The 15,000-nt window shown below is 45.1% G+C and overlaps 1 protein-coding gene across 3 annotated transcripts in view; it reads right to left on the bottom strand.

The window, feature by feature from the left end:
• Positions 1 to 3,734, bottom strand: part of LOC110530233 (ephrin type-B receptor 1) — a 304,623-nt gene extending 300,889 nt beyond the window's left edge. For 2 of the 3 annotated variants that reach the window (XM_036985803.2, XM_090182142.1), the window contains exon 1: positions 3,365 to 3,717. In XM_036985803.2, the coding sequence (XP_036841698.2) occupies positions 3,365 to 3,428 (64 nt within the window). In that variant the 5' untranslated portion in view covers positions 3,429 to 3,717. Of the gene's footprint in view, positions 1 to 3,364 lie in introns of all 3 variants that reach the window. The other variant, XM_036985804.2, reaches the window with a different exon arrangement.
• Between the last annotated feature and the right edge of the window lie 11,266 nt (positions 3,735 to 15,000).

Below are 15,000 nucleotides of genomic sequence, written 5' to 3'. Positions count from 1 at the left end.
AGTAGCCCTTCCCCTGGCAGACTGATTGGGGGGCTACTCTCTATTCATCATCACCAATCTGTCCATATGGTCAGTGGTGCCCCTCAAACACAGCAGTAGCCCTTCCCCTGGCAGACTGATTGGGGGGCTACTCTCTATTCATCATCACCAATCTGTCCATATGGTCAGTGGTGCCCCTCAAACACAGCAGTAGCCCTTCCCCTGGCAGACTGATTGGGGGGCTACTCTCTATTCATCATCACCAATCTGTCCATATGGTCAGTGGTGCCCCCTCAAACACAGCAGTAGCCCTTCCCCTGGCAGACTGATTGGGGGGCTACTCTCTATTCATCATCACCAATCTGTCCATATGGTCAGTGGTGCCCCCTCAAACACAGCAGTAGCCCTTCCCCTGGCAGACTGATTGGGGGGCTACTCTCTATTCATCATCACCAATCTGTCCATATGGTCAGTGGTGCCCCCTCAAACACAGCAGTAGCCCTTCCCCTGGCAGACTGATTGGGGGGCTACTCTCTATTCATCATCACCAATCTGTCCATATGGTCAGTGGTGCCCCTCAAACACAGCAGTAGCCCTTCCCCTGGCAGACTGATTGGGGGGCTACCCTCTATTCATCATCACCAATCTGTCCATATGGTCAGTGGTGCCCCTCAAACACAGCAGTAGCCCTTCCCCTGGCAGACTGATTGGGGGGCTACTCTCTATTCATCATCACCAATCTGTCCATATGGTCAGTGGTGCCCCTCAAACACAGCAGTAGCCCTTCCCCTGGCAGACTGATTGGGGGGCTACTCTCTATTCATCATCACCAATCTGTCCATATGGTCAGTGGTGCCCCTCAAACACAGCAGTAGCCCTTCCCCTGGCAGACTGATTGGGGGGCTACTCTCTATTCATCATCACCAATCTGTCCATATGGTCAGTGGTGCCCCCTCAAACACAGCAGTAGCCCTTCCCCTGGCAGACTGATTGGGGGGCTACTCTCTATTCATCATCACCAATCTGTCCATATGGTCAGTGGTGCCCCCCAAACACAGCAGTAGCCCTTCCCCTGGCAGACTGATTGGGGGGCTACTCTCTATTCATCATCACCAATCTGTCCATATGGTCAGTGGTGCCCCCTCAAACACAGCAGTAGCCCTTCCCCTGGCAGACTGATTGGGGGGCTACTCTCTATTCATCATCACCAATCTGTCCATATGGTCAGTGGTGCCCCCCAAACACAGCAGTAGCCCTTCCCCCTGGCAGACTGATTGGGGGGGGGGGGGGGGGGGGGGGGCTACTCTCTATTCATCATCACCAATCTGTCCATATGGTCAGTGGTGCCCCCAAGACACACACACGCAAACAGTGATCTCTGTCACATTGTTTGTGATTACGGGACTGATGTGGTGATTAGGGACAGATAATCAAATTACGGGTGACACGGATCTGGGCAGGGATAATGTGGCCAGGGCCGTATCCTGTCACACACACATACACAGAGAGAGAGAGTGTGAGGGCAACAGATTGGAGATCAGATCAGTTAACATCTTAACCTGCCCGTGAGACAATCTCCTTTCAATTAACCAGCCTAAACAAGGAAATCACTCTCAGCCCTGGTGTTGCCCCGGTAACCTAGTGTGTCTCCCATACCCATCTGTTCAACCCAATAGCCAGCTTTGTCTTTCTAGAGAGACCTTTAGAGCGACTGTCTGGGATTTGGGAAGCGGATAAGATGTCCAATGGGTTGTGTGTGTGTGTGTGTGTGTGTGTGTGTATGTGTATGTGTATGTGTGTGTGTGTGTGTGTGCGTGCGATAGAATATGATAAATAGAAACAAGCAGGTTGTCAGCCACCACTGAATTACATAGCAACACTGAGCTCCCCTGGCAGCCTGAGAGTTGTAATCATTATGAAGAGAAGAAGATGAAACAGAGGTACTATGATCATGTAACACCCACTTCACTTCCTAGTCTTTAATTCATTCCACTTGTCTATGTTAAGCAGAGAACCACACCAGGCCATTTGCTTTGGCAAGTGTGTGAGCAAAGTGAACAAAGGTAGATGTTCCAAATCAAAAAGACTGTAGCATAATGTGCATGCATCACATACTGGATGTCTAGTGCTCTAGTCCCGCAGCTTCTACACAGGAAATAGAAAGTAAGTTAAAGCCTAAGATAGGCTTTTAGCTACTGATGATGGCGGCAGACTTGTCTGTTGATTTAGCCTACACAGTGTGTGTGGTATGTCTGTATGTATGTCTGTCTGTGCGCATTTGTGTGCCAAAGAGGACCAGACAGACAGAGAGAGAAATTGATCCTATTGTATTAATTGTCCTGATCTGGAAAGGCCTCATCACCACCCGTCACCCGGTCAGCATCGTTTGATCTGGCGGAGTCATTACGGTCGCTAAACAGTTTGAGCAGCCATCTATCAAATCCCTCCGCCAATTCAAAATCGCCTGATATTTATCCTACTGTTGCTCGGAGTTGGCGCTAAAAACGAATTATTCGCCTATGACAGGACGTGACCCGAATAACACCGAGTTTTTGAGAGGAGAGATCTACACTCAGGCGCAAACACTTGCCGGTGGAGAAGCATCTCTCCGGGTTAAGTCACAGATAGTGTTTCAAAACTGATGTACAATCTTAGAGAATAAAGGTTCTATGCTTGCTTCAAATATGGCGCCCGTTAAGGTTCTATATATAACCGAAATTGGTTCCATATAGAACGCTATATATAGAACGTTAAGATATCTATAGAACGCTATATGGGACCCAAGGGTTCTAAACGGAAACAACTTTGGTTCAGTGAAGAAGAATCTCTGGGATTCTGATCAAAGAACCCTACAAAATGGTCATATATAGAACCTTTAGGGGTGCCATATATGAAAAGCAATATAACCATTTTTAGTTCTATCCAGAACCTTTTTTTCTAAGAGTGTAGCCTAGCCTAGAAAGATGACCAATTCTTTCATAGCACAATAACATACCACAATAAAACAAATAAAAGTAAGCTCCCCATTTTAAAAGTGTAATGGAAACATTATGGCCAGGATGTATTCAAAGGGAGAATGGGACATGGTCTAACTGCACTGTCTGCAGCCCAGAAGAACCAGACCACCACAGACCCCTACTCTCCCATCCAATTCTGATGAATTATAAAATAACTGGACAGGGTGTAGAGAGGGTCCACGTGCATCGCATCCCTTGTACTCCCTCTGACAGCACAGAGCGCACGCTCTCGCGGATACAATGTGGAGTTCCAGGGGAAAGAGAGCGCGAGAGAGCCCGTGGGAGCTCCGGCGCGTAGCATTATTCAATTTCGTTCCATGGTCCTACCATAAAAACAGAGCAATGAAAATATCAATCATTTAGCCTACCTTCCATCGCAGAAACCGTGGTGGTGATGATGACCCATAAAACCGCAAACAAATCCACAGTCATGGCAGGAATGTATAGTCCACACAGCCTATATCCACTGAGAACCACGCAGGATTTGCGCGCACAAAAAAATCCCTTCAGTTGTCACAGAGCGGTGCATTCCAGTCGGTAAACCCGTGTTGTGAGAGTCACATTTCAAGCCGTAGTAAAGAGTATGTGACAACTAGCGTAGGACCTCGCGGAGTGTATAGGGGATGGATTGGGGTAGTGAGGACGAGAGGAGGGGGGCGAGACAACCTCCTCACACACGGCTAAATCGGCAGGGCCAATCACAGATTGAAAAGTGAAAATCGTTAACCAATCGCCACTGGTCTGCTCCTCCCTGCGTTGTGAAAACACCAAACTTTTCCCTGACCTATTTGAAACCTCGACCGCCTCATCGAAGTAGAATAGCACCACCAATTGGTCTTGATTGGATATTACATTAAATGTTTCCCCCCAAAAATATAAAGGACCTCCATTTTTCAGCTTTCTCTCTCTCCTCTTCTCTCCCATTAACTCCTCCTCTCTACTCCAATTGCTTTTACCCCCTTTCTCCCACGAAAGAGTAGACGTATTCACTCCCATTCACCTAATTCACTTCAAATATCAAAAAGCATTTGATTGGCGTTTGCATTTTGCTAAAATTAATTCTCCCCCCCCCCCCCCCCCATTCCTTACACCAGTCTGTTGCCTAAAAATCTATGAGGGGGGAGTGTTCAAATGTAAAATGTACAGTTCAGGAAGAAGGGGGAGAAACAGCATTGGGCTTCTGTCTTACCACAGTCCCACATCCCGCACCTTCCTCCACCCCAGTGTCTTAGGGCCGGCGCGTGCCTTGGCACCCTCCCTCCCCTATGACCTTCATCAGAACCCCAGACCTCATTTGCATTCGGACTAGTCTTAGTAGCCTTGGCAAAAGGTCCACAGCCATCTCCTAGTTAGATCTCCCCGTCGCTGCCCCTCTCCTCACACCCTCGTCCTGTTGTGAGATCATGAGTGCACATGCTGCAACAGCTGGGGGACACAAAGGGTTGTTTCCCTATGAATGTGCTGGGGGACCGGGATCTGGAAGAGGGGGTCGATCATCAATAACACCCAAACCCCTACACCTGGCTGGGGTTGGTTGTTCCAGCATGGAGTTCTCATTCTCAGGACGAAACCAACGGGGCCCGACTGTCTTATTGACACCTGACACCAATTCTGCTAATTGATTTTGGGCCGGGCGGGTTTCAGGCTTGCCGCGCTGTATTAAGAATAAGAAAAAATACTGTGCGTGTCTACACACCTTTTAATACTGCTCTCAGCAGCAGCTGCAGCCACCAGCGGCGCCAGGGGCATAATTTATCAAAGGTGCATCCGCACAAAAAAAGACTAAACCTTATGTGCACAAGTTTTCCCGCAAATGTTGGAATTGAACCATTTTGATCTTGAAAGGAAAGTGTGCGTATCTCCACGCAAATCTCAGACCATGCACATGCACAACTTCTAACGGTTGATAAACTGTATCGTAAGCAATTATATTTGTTTGGGGAGAAATGTAGATGTTTGATGCAGGAGAATGATAATTATAGTTGGCTAATAAAAACATGAACGCGTAAGAGTAACGATAGGCTGCAACATATGCATTTGTTGTTGGTTGGTAAGGAGATCGCATAGCAGCATGTCGCCTAAAATATGTATTTACTTTAAGGCCTAAATCATAATAACATTGCAGGGCATGGATCTCCTTTTCTGACATGCCTGTTGTATTCCCGCTACACGACAACTATTAAGTGGTTCTGGATATGTAACAAACGGGACATAGCAGTACGTGAACATAGGGAGAGTGAAGAGTGAATAGGGCACTTTTATTTGTTTTATTCATATCAAAATATGATCAAAAAATTCAAAATCTTCTAGAGCCGCTGCCCAAAAAAAGCTAGACTCATGAGTCCAGACATTTAAAAGGTGTTTATTCAGCAACTGCGTCGGGAAAGTGGGGGAGGTCAGGAATTCCCATCCCTTATTGAAGTTTTGGACATCAATAGACTACTAAGGGCCAGCATCACTCTTCCTATGACTTCATGAAGTGTTGGGATACTCTTCTCCACTACAGGCAGCATCAACACATCGCTCAGATCTTGCACGTCTCAACAATCTAGCTCTGTTGTCCTTTGAAAGGGAACTCATTGACTCTGGTCTATGATGAAATAATCGTAATCTTCAACACCAAGCCTAGGTGTCTACGCCTTCTGCTGTAAAACGTGAAACACACCAGAAAAATAGGCCTAAAAACGGTTTATTTATGATTTAGCCAAATGTGTTCATGTTTGCCTTGATAAGACAGGTCTATACTGTATGTGCTTAATTCAAAGTGAGATATTGTATTCATACCAGCAGTGGTATTATGTATAATGATGTCATGTTTCCATGCCTGAATGCCTGCCTATACAGTAGTGTTTGCTTATTCAAAGTCAGCTATTCATTTTATACCTGCCGTACAGTTCAAGATACAGTATATTGTATTGTATTGTGTGTGGCTGTTTTCATATGGGCTTAATGAAAACCCTTTCAGGGCTTTCTATTCTTCCTTGCTTCTTTGTGCAATAGTGCTATAGAGCTGTTTGCGCATATTCAGATCCAGTGCGGAGCTGATGTCCTGCGGATACGCTGACCATGGTTCTGAATCCACCTGTTGTGCCTGTACTGCAGGTCGCTCCTTTGAGTAGGAGTGGTGGATCTGATCGGATAATATATTGATTATTTCATGAGGTTGGACTGTCGGACTGAACACTTCAGCCACTATATTTATTTTATAACACAATAATTTGTCCCATTTTATTACTGCACTTGTCTGCTGCTGTATAGTCTCTCTCTCTCTCTCTCTCTCTCTCTCCCTCTCTCTCTCTCTCTCTGTGAATATGTAGGTGATATACATGCTGTGTATTTCATTATGTTTGTTTACTGTCGAACTAGGATAGTCGGACTGTTTTGTTAGCGGTGTCGTTGTAAACGGTTGTGTAGTTGTGCACTTTCGCTTCCTACTTGCCAATAATAACGGGCTCGTCACTTTTTTTCATTGCGTAATCTCTCTTCTTAATCCCCACTGATGCATATCAAAGTAGTATAGTGGAGGTATACGCCGTATCCATTACATAGTACAATAGAGAAATCATGCACACAGTAGCCTACACAAACAGAAATAATGTAAAATATTTGGCAATATGGGAAACCATAGCATAGGCCTATATCGTTCAGCACGGGCAGGTAATGCGGCTTGGCCAGCGCCTGCTAATCAAGATTTCAGCACTGGACAGCTCCGCACCCGGCTTTGTTCTCTGATTCCTAATATTCGCATTCACAATGAGATTGTGCATTTATTCCCTTGGCTCATGAGTTTAGCCACTTTGTTTTGCTTCTCGATAGAAGAGTTTTAAGGAAAAGGATATGTGGTTTAGGCCAGGGCCCTGAATCGATCCTGTAGCGATCGCCATTTCCCCTATAGACGAAATAGACTAGGCATACAGAAATCAGGTGGCAAAGACTACAGACAAGAAAAGTTATACAGGAACAGTAACATTAATGTAGAAATATACTAAACAAACAAAAAAATACGCAACATGCAACAATTTAAACAATTTTTCTGAGTTACACATCACATAAGGAACATTTATATAATCTCATTAGGCCCTAATCTATGGATTTCACATGACTGGGAATACAGATATGCAACTGTTGATCACAGATACCTTAAGAAAGTTAAGGGTGTGAATGAGAAAACCAGTCAGAATCTAATGTGACCACCATTTAACTCAGAAAGCGGGATACATCTCCTTCGCATAGAGTTGATCAGGCTGTAGGTGACATTGTCTGGTGAGTATGCAGGCCATGGAAGAACTGGGATATTTTTAGCTTCCAGGAACGGTGTACAGAGCCTTGTAACATGGGGCATATAAATGGGATACATAGATACAGTGGCGACCAGTCATTCAGTGAAGGTGGGGCAGAGCCACCTGTTTCGCAAAAAATGTGCCTGTATTGTATTTTATTTTCTAATTCATTTGTGTCACATATAGAGTTTGCAAGCAATGTACTAACATGGTCTCTTTCTTGAGTAAGGCAGCTCCAAAATGCAGGTGTTTCAGCCTAGCTCAGTGCTATCTGTGGTGGAAGGGCAGCCAGCGGAAAATACAGAGCGTAGGCGTTGGTAATCTTCTCGAGTTGCGCTGTGATTGGCTCGTTGTTCAGTCACTCATGGCGACACTACGTCGAAGCAGATACAGCGAATCTCAGACAATCTCAACAGTAAGACAGGATAGTACTCGAGTGAAGAGCAAAAATCCACTTGTTAAGCTACGTAACATGCTAGCAAAATGTACTGATCAGTGCTAATATATAGCATGAGCAAACTAAGATGAAGATGATCCTGAGCACTGACCTCAACTTAGCTAACATTTTCCCGGCCTAATTGCAGGAAAGACCCCAGCTGGGCCCCGAAGTGAGAGGGCCAGGAGGTATGCGGTCAACAATGCTTGACTCAGGGAGGAGGACGCCCCTGCCATGCATAGTCCCATGGGATGTTGGCTATCAACAACAAGGCAACTCCTATGACTAATTGGGAATGGGACGCAAGCGTAGGATTGATCACCCTGTCGCTGGCCGCCTTTGGGGAGGGTGTATAGTGTGAAAGGCCGAAACACCCTAGGAACCAAAGGTATACTACTGACGATGCGCTCCCCAAATTTCACCAGGCTCACTGTTCATTAACTCTTGGAAGTGCTTGCACAAAGGATAGTAACATCTCATCCTGTGTTCTTGGAATCAGGCTTACCAAATATCCAAGCAGAGATTCAGTGCAGACCAAAATCCGACATTGATTGATTTATCAAGATGAGCTCTCCAGCTTGTCTCAAGGCAGCGCTGTCCCAGTCAAAACGCTGCTGGCCCTGGAGATGTGGATCTGGGCAGGGGTGATGTTGTGGATGTTTGTGGCTGTCTGCATATTGTCGTTTGAATGTGTATGTTTTGTATTGTTTCAAATAAATCAATAAATCAAATCTTACAAAAACAATCTGTGAATTTATCATTCAGTTGACCACATGCGGTGATTGCTCTAAATTTAGTATAAAGGTTGGATATGACTTTGGGAGTTTCAGAAGAAGAAACATTTTGATACTGTGTATGCCTTCAAATGCATTGGCCTACTTTTAGTTGGTTATTCAGTTGATGACAACTAAGAGTTTTCCTCTCTCCTCGCGTTTCTAACACAAGGGCTGTTTTCTCGTCTCCTCACTGCTGCCACCCGCCTTCGTCGTATCAAATCAAATTTAATTTGTCACATTTAGCAGGTGTTATTGTAGGTGTAGCGAAATGCTTGTGTTTCTAGCTCCGACAGTGCAGTCATACCAAACAAGTAATATCTAACAATTTCACAACAACACACACAATACACACAAATCTAATGTAAAGGAATAGAATTGAGAATATATAAATATTTGGAGAAGCAATGTCAGAGCGGCCTAGAATAAGATACAGATAGAATACAGTATATACATACAAGATGAGTAATGCAAAATATGTCAACATTATTAAAGTGACTAGTGTTCCATTATTAAAGTGGCCAGTGATTTCAAGTCTATGTATATAGGGCAGCAGCCTCTAATGTGCTAGTGATGGCTATTTATCAGTCTGATGCCCTTGAGGTTAGAAGCTGTTTTTCAGTCTCTCAGTCCCTGTTTTGATGCACCTGTACTGACCTTGCCTTCTGGATGGTAGCGGTGTGAACAGGCAGTGGCTCAGGTGGTTGTTGTCCTTGATTATCTTTTTGGCTTTCCTGTGACATCGGGTGCTGTATGTGTCCTGGAGGGCAGGTAGTTTGCCCCCAGTGATGCGTTGGGCAGACCGCACCACCCTCTGGAGACCCCGGCGGTTGCAGATTGTGCAGTTGCCCTACCAGGCGGCGATACAGCCTGACAGGATGCTCTCAATTGTGCATCTGTAAAATTGTGTGAGGGTCTTAGGTGCCAATCCACATTTCTTCAGCCTCCTGAGGTTGAAGAAGCGCTGTTGTGCCTTCTTCACCACACTGTCTGTGTGGGTGGACCATTTCAGTTTGTCAGTGATATGTACGCCGAGGAACTTGAATCTTTCCACCTTCTCCACTGCAGTCCCATCAATGTGGATAGGGGGGTGCTCCCTCTGCTGTTTCCTGAAGTCCACAATCAGCTCTTTTGTTTCGTTGATGTTGAGTGAGAGGTTATTTTCCTGGCACGACACTCCCAGGGCCCTCACCTCCTCCCTGTAGGCTGTCTCATCATTGTTGGTAATCAGGCCTACTGTTGTGTCATCTGCAAACTTGATGATTGAGTTGGAGGTATGCTGAGGTCACATCCTTGTGGGGCACCAGTGTTGAGGATCAGCAAAGTGGACATGTTGTTTCCTTAAATGCCTTACTCACATCGGCCACGGAGAAGGAGAGCCCACAGTTCTTGGTAGTGGGCCGCGTCGATGGAATTGTGTTATCCTCAAAGTGGCCGAAGAAGGTGTTTAGTTTGTCTGGAAGCAAGACGTCGGTGTCCGCTACGTGGCCGGTTTTCCCTTTGTAGTCCGTGATTGTCTGTAGACCCTGTCACATATGTCTCGAGTCTGAGCCGTTGAATTGCGACTCCACTTCGTCTCTATACTGATGTTTTTCCTGTTGGATTGCCTTATGGAGGGGATAACTACACTGTTTGTATTCAGCCATATTCCCAGTCACCTTGACATGATTAAATACGATGGTTCGTACTTTCAGTTTTGTGTGAATGCTGCCATCTATCCACGGTTTCTGGTTAGGGTAGGTTTTAATAGTCACAGTGGGTACAACATCTCCTATACACTTCCTGATAAACTCAGTCACAGTATCAGTGTGTTCGTCTATGTTGTTCTTGAAAAGCTACCCGGAACATATCCCAGGCAGCGTGATCAAAACAATCTTGAAGCATGGATTCCGATTGGTCAGACCAGCATTGAAAGTCCTTAGCATGGCTACTTCCTGTTAGAGTTTCTGCCTATAGGAAGGGAGGAGCAAAATGGAGTCGTGATCCTATTTGCCGAAGGGAGGGCGGGGGAGGGCCTTGTAGGCATCCCGGTATTTGGAGTAGCAGTGGTCAAGTGTTTTAGCCACGTGAGTATTACAGTCAATGTGTTGATAGAATTTTGTTAGCGTTTCCCTCAAATTTGCTGTGTTAAAATCCCCAGCTACAATAAATGCGGTCTCAGGATATGTGGTTTCCAGTTTGCATAAAGTCCAGTGAAGTTCTTTGAGGGACGTCGTGGTACCGGCTTGAGGGGGAATAAACACGGCTGTGATTATAACCGAAGAGAATTCTCTTGGGAGGTAATATGGTCGGCATTTTATTGTGAGGTATTCTATTTCGGGTGAACAGAAGGACTTGAGTTCTTGTATGTTATCACAATCACAGTGAAACAGAGTATGTTACAATCCCTGATGTCTCAATTTTATTATCCAGAGACTGAACATTGGCCGGTAATATACTCGGAAGCAGTGGGTGGTGTGCGCGCCTCCTGAGTCGGACTAGAAGTCCACACTGAGTAACTCTTTTCCTCCAGCAGTGTTTTGGATCAGTCTCTGGAATCAGTTCAATAGCCCTGAGGGATACGAACAAAGGATACAATTTGGGAATGAATACAATTCGTATTCCTGGTCGTAATGTTGGTAATAATGGTGAGTTACTGCCGCTCTGATATCCAAAAGCTTTCCCGGCTGTATGTAATAGCACAACAAATATTCCTGGGCTAATAATGTAAGAAATAACACATAAAAAACAAAACCCTGCAAAGTTTCCTAAGACCTAGAAGCACGGCAGTCCTATCCGTTGCGCTATCCCAGTGCATTGTTCTCAACACCAGTTTAAATCAATACAGGGCCGACTGTGATTTAGAAATCTGCCTTTTTTTCGGGTTTGGGCTCTTTACATTTATGTGACATCGAACCAGGGCTTCAGGTCACCATGCTTGGGTGACTCCAGGATAGAATTTTCAGGCTAGATGACAACTCCAGTTTAGGCAGCACACTCCCCCGGGAATTGAAAGGCTGTGGTAGAGCTGAAACAGTGTTGATGCTTTAGTCTGCCAGTCTGGGTCTTCTAGGAAAAGCCTGCTTCATCCTATTTCAACCTGCCTTCCAACTCCATCCCCCTATATCTTGATTTTGGCCCTCCCTCCCTCCATCCCCCATTATCCTCACTCCTACCCTTTATCAAACAAAACAAAAATGTAAAAAAGACTTGACAGCTAACAACTTTCTTTTCCCTCTGAGATGCGTCTAATGAACTACACCAGTACAATACAGCAAAACCCGTTTGAAAACATAATGGCAACGTACAGCGACTCTCGAGTCAGAGTCGACCAAAGCTCCATTTGTCATTTTTAATGGTGTGGTGTGGAGTGGGACAGCGTCTCGAGCTCTCGACTGCTTGGCCCCGGTGCGACACAGTGGATTTACGAGGTTTGTCTAGTTCTTATTTGTCATGCCTCTGTCCCCAGTACCAGAACTGTCACCTCTGACCCTCAGGGCTAGCTCCAGAGGAGGGCTGGAGCCCAACCCAATCAATCCCTGTTTACTGTCCTCACCTTGGGGAAGGAAAAGAGAAGGAGAAGAGTTAAAGATGATGCTGCTGGAGCAGTAGCACAACCTCCCCCACATTATAGACATGCAATACACACACACACACACACACACACACACACACACACACACACACACACACACACACACACACACACACACACACACTATATATATACAATATATATACTATATATATACAAAAGTATGTGGACACCCTTTCAAATGAGTGGACTTGGCTATTTCAGCCAAGCCCGTTGCTGACAGGTGTATGAAATCGAGCACACAGCAATGCAATCTCCATAGACAAACAATGGCAGTAGAATGGCCTTACCGAAGAGCTCAGCGACTTTCAATGTGGCACCGTCATAGGATGCCACCTTTCCAACAAGTCAGTTTGTCAAATTTCTGCCATGCTAGAACTGCCCTGGTCAGCTGTAAGTGCTGTTATTGTGAAGTGGAAAATGTCTAAGAGCAACAATAGCTCAGCAGCGAAGTGGTAAGCCACACAAGCTCACAGAACAGGACTGCCGAGGGCTAAATCGTCTGTCCTCGACTGCAACACTCAGTATTGTACTAGCAAACTTGTAGTAGCAAACTGCCTCTAGTAGCGACATCAGCACAATAACTGTTAGTCGGGAGCTTCATGAAATGGGTTTTCATGGCCGAACAGCCGCACACAAACCTAAGATCACCATGCACAATGCCAAGTATTGGCTGGAGTGGTGTAAAGCTCGACGCAATTGGACTCTGGAGTAGTGGAAACGCGTTCTCTGGAGCAGTGGAAACCAGTCCGACGGACAAATCTGAGTTTGATGGATGCCAGGAGAACACTACCTGCTCCAATGCATAGTGCCAACTGTAAAGTTTGGTGGAAGAATAATGGTCTGAGGCTGTTTTACATGGTTCGGGCTAGGCCCCTTAGTTCCAGGGATGGGAAATCTTAATGCTACAGCATATAATGACATTCTAGATGATTCTGTGCTTCCAACTTTGTGGCAACAGTTTGTGGAAGGCCCTTTCCTGTTTCAGCATGACAATGCCCCCGTGCGTGCACAAAGTGAGGTCCATACAGAAATGGTTTGTTGCGATTGGTGTGTAAGAACTTGACTGGCCTGCACAGAGCCCTGACCTCAATCCCATTAAACAACTTTTGGATGAATTGGAACACCTGCTGCGAGCCAGGCCTAATCGCCTAACATCAGTGCCCGACCTCACTAATTCTCTTGTGGTTGAATGAAAGCAAGTCCCCGCAGCAATGTTCCAACATCTAGTGGAAAACTTTCCCAGAAGAGTGTAGGCTGTTATAGCAGCAAAGGGGGGACCAACTCCATATTAATGCCCATGATTTTGCAATGAGATGTTTGACGAGCAGGTGTTCACATACCTTTGGTCATGCAGTGGATATATAAAGTAGACACACACAAAGAGACAAACACACACACATTTCAACTAAACAACCACAATTACACACACACACACACACACACACACACACACACACACACACACACACACACACACACACACACACACACACACACACACACACACACACACACACACACACACACACAACACACACACTCACATACACACACACACAACACACACATATACAGACAGCTTCTGCTACACACAACGACACCAAACACACACCTACACAACGTATTGCGATAATGATCCACACAGCAGCAGCACAACACTCACCCACTCCCGCTCAAAAGCTTGTGTCCAACATTACAAAAACACATTGGTTTACGCAAAGGTAATAGGGAGGTAACCCGTTTGTGTTTGTGTGCGTGTCCGTAAATCACATTTTCTGTTGTCAGGATTTTATTTTCCATTGCCAAGCTACAGCTTTAGTAGATGCATCTAGACAGGCATCTGCACTACATGTACTATGAATCATTACACACATTCTGTCTGCAAATGTAATGCTTAGCTCATGGTGTGATCATTCAAACCCCACAATAATAGCTAGAATCACTCAGAAACAAACAGCTTCTATCTCAAGGGCATCAGACTGTTAAATAGCCATCACTAGCACATTAGAGGCTGCTGTCCTATACACATAGACTTGAAATCACTGGCCACTTTAATAAATGGAACACTAGTCACTTTAATAATGTTGACATATTTTGCATTACTCATCTCATATGTATGTACTGTATTCTATTCTATTCTACTGTATCTTAGTCTGTGTCGCTCTGACATTGCTCGTCCAATATTTATATATTCTTAATTCCAATCCTTTACTTTAGATTTGTGTGTATTGTTGTGAAATTGCTAGATATGACTTGTTAGGTATTACTGCACTGTTGGAGCTAGAAACACAAGCATTTTGCTACACCCAAAATAACATCTGCTAAACACGTGTATGTGACCAATAACATTTGAAATGATTTGATTTGATGTTTGTTCAGGGATCCACACTGATTCAATCTTGTGTTGTGTGTGTTCTGAGTGAGGGCGGGACATTTATCGTGCCTTTTGACCTGTAAACATCAGCATGTTCGGTCTACATCACCATTGAAACAGACCAATGTTCCATGACCTTTCTATTCCTCTTTATTCATTCCACTTGTTCTGTTCGCTGTCTGGGTTGGCTCCTTCCTACCCATGAGAGAGAACGCTGCTGGGGTCAGCTAGGCTGGAAAATCACTGTTGATGTGGATCGGCTCTGCATGGAAACCTGGGACGAAATACAATACTGTGGTTTAGCTGGTTGATATTGCACTTAACCACACACCTACCTAACCATTACATTCACCAAGTCCAATGGGATAACTATCCAAACAACCAGAACTACCCAAAAAATACCAAATCCCAGAAAACAAAATGACTGAGGAAGACACGATCACACCAAAATGTCACCTTAGATGAGAAATGATTGTATATAGTAGATTGTTGGTAATGTGGCCTGTTTGTCACGTTCATACACTTCACTGCACAAAATGCATTCATTAAACAGACTGGTGTGGC

This window comes from Oncorhynchus mykiss, chromosome 8, assembly GCF_057628025.1.
Source record: "Oncorhynchus mykiss isolate SJ-2025 chromosome 8, ASM5762802v1, whole genome shotgun sequence".
NCBI lineage: Eukaryota > Metazoa > Chordata > Actinopteri > Salmoniformes > Salmonidae > Oncorhynchus > Oncorhynchus mykiss.
This window is presented reverse-complemented; position numbering and strand designations above follow the sequence as displayed.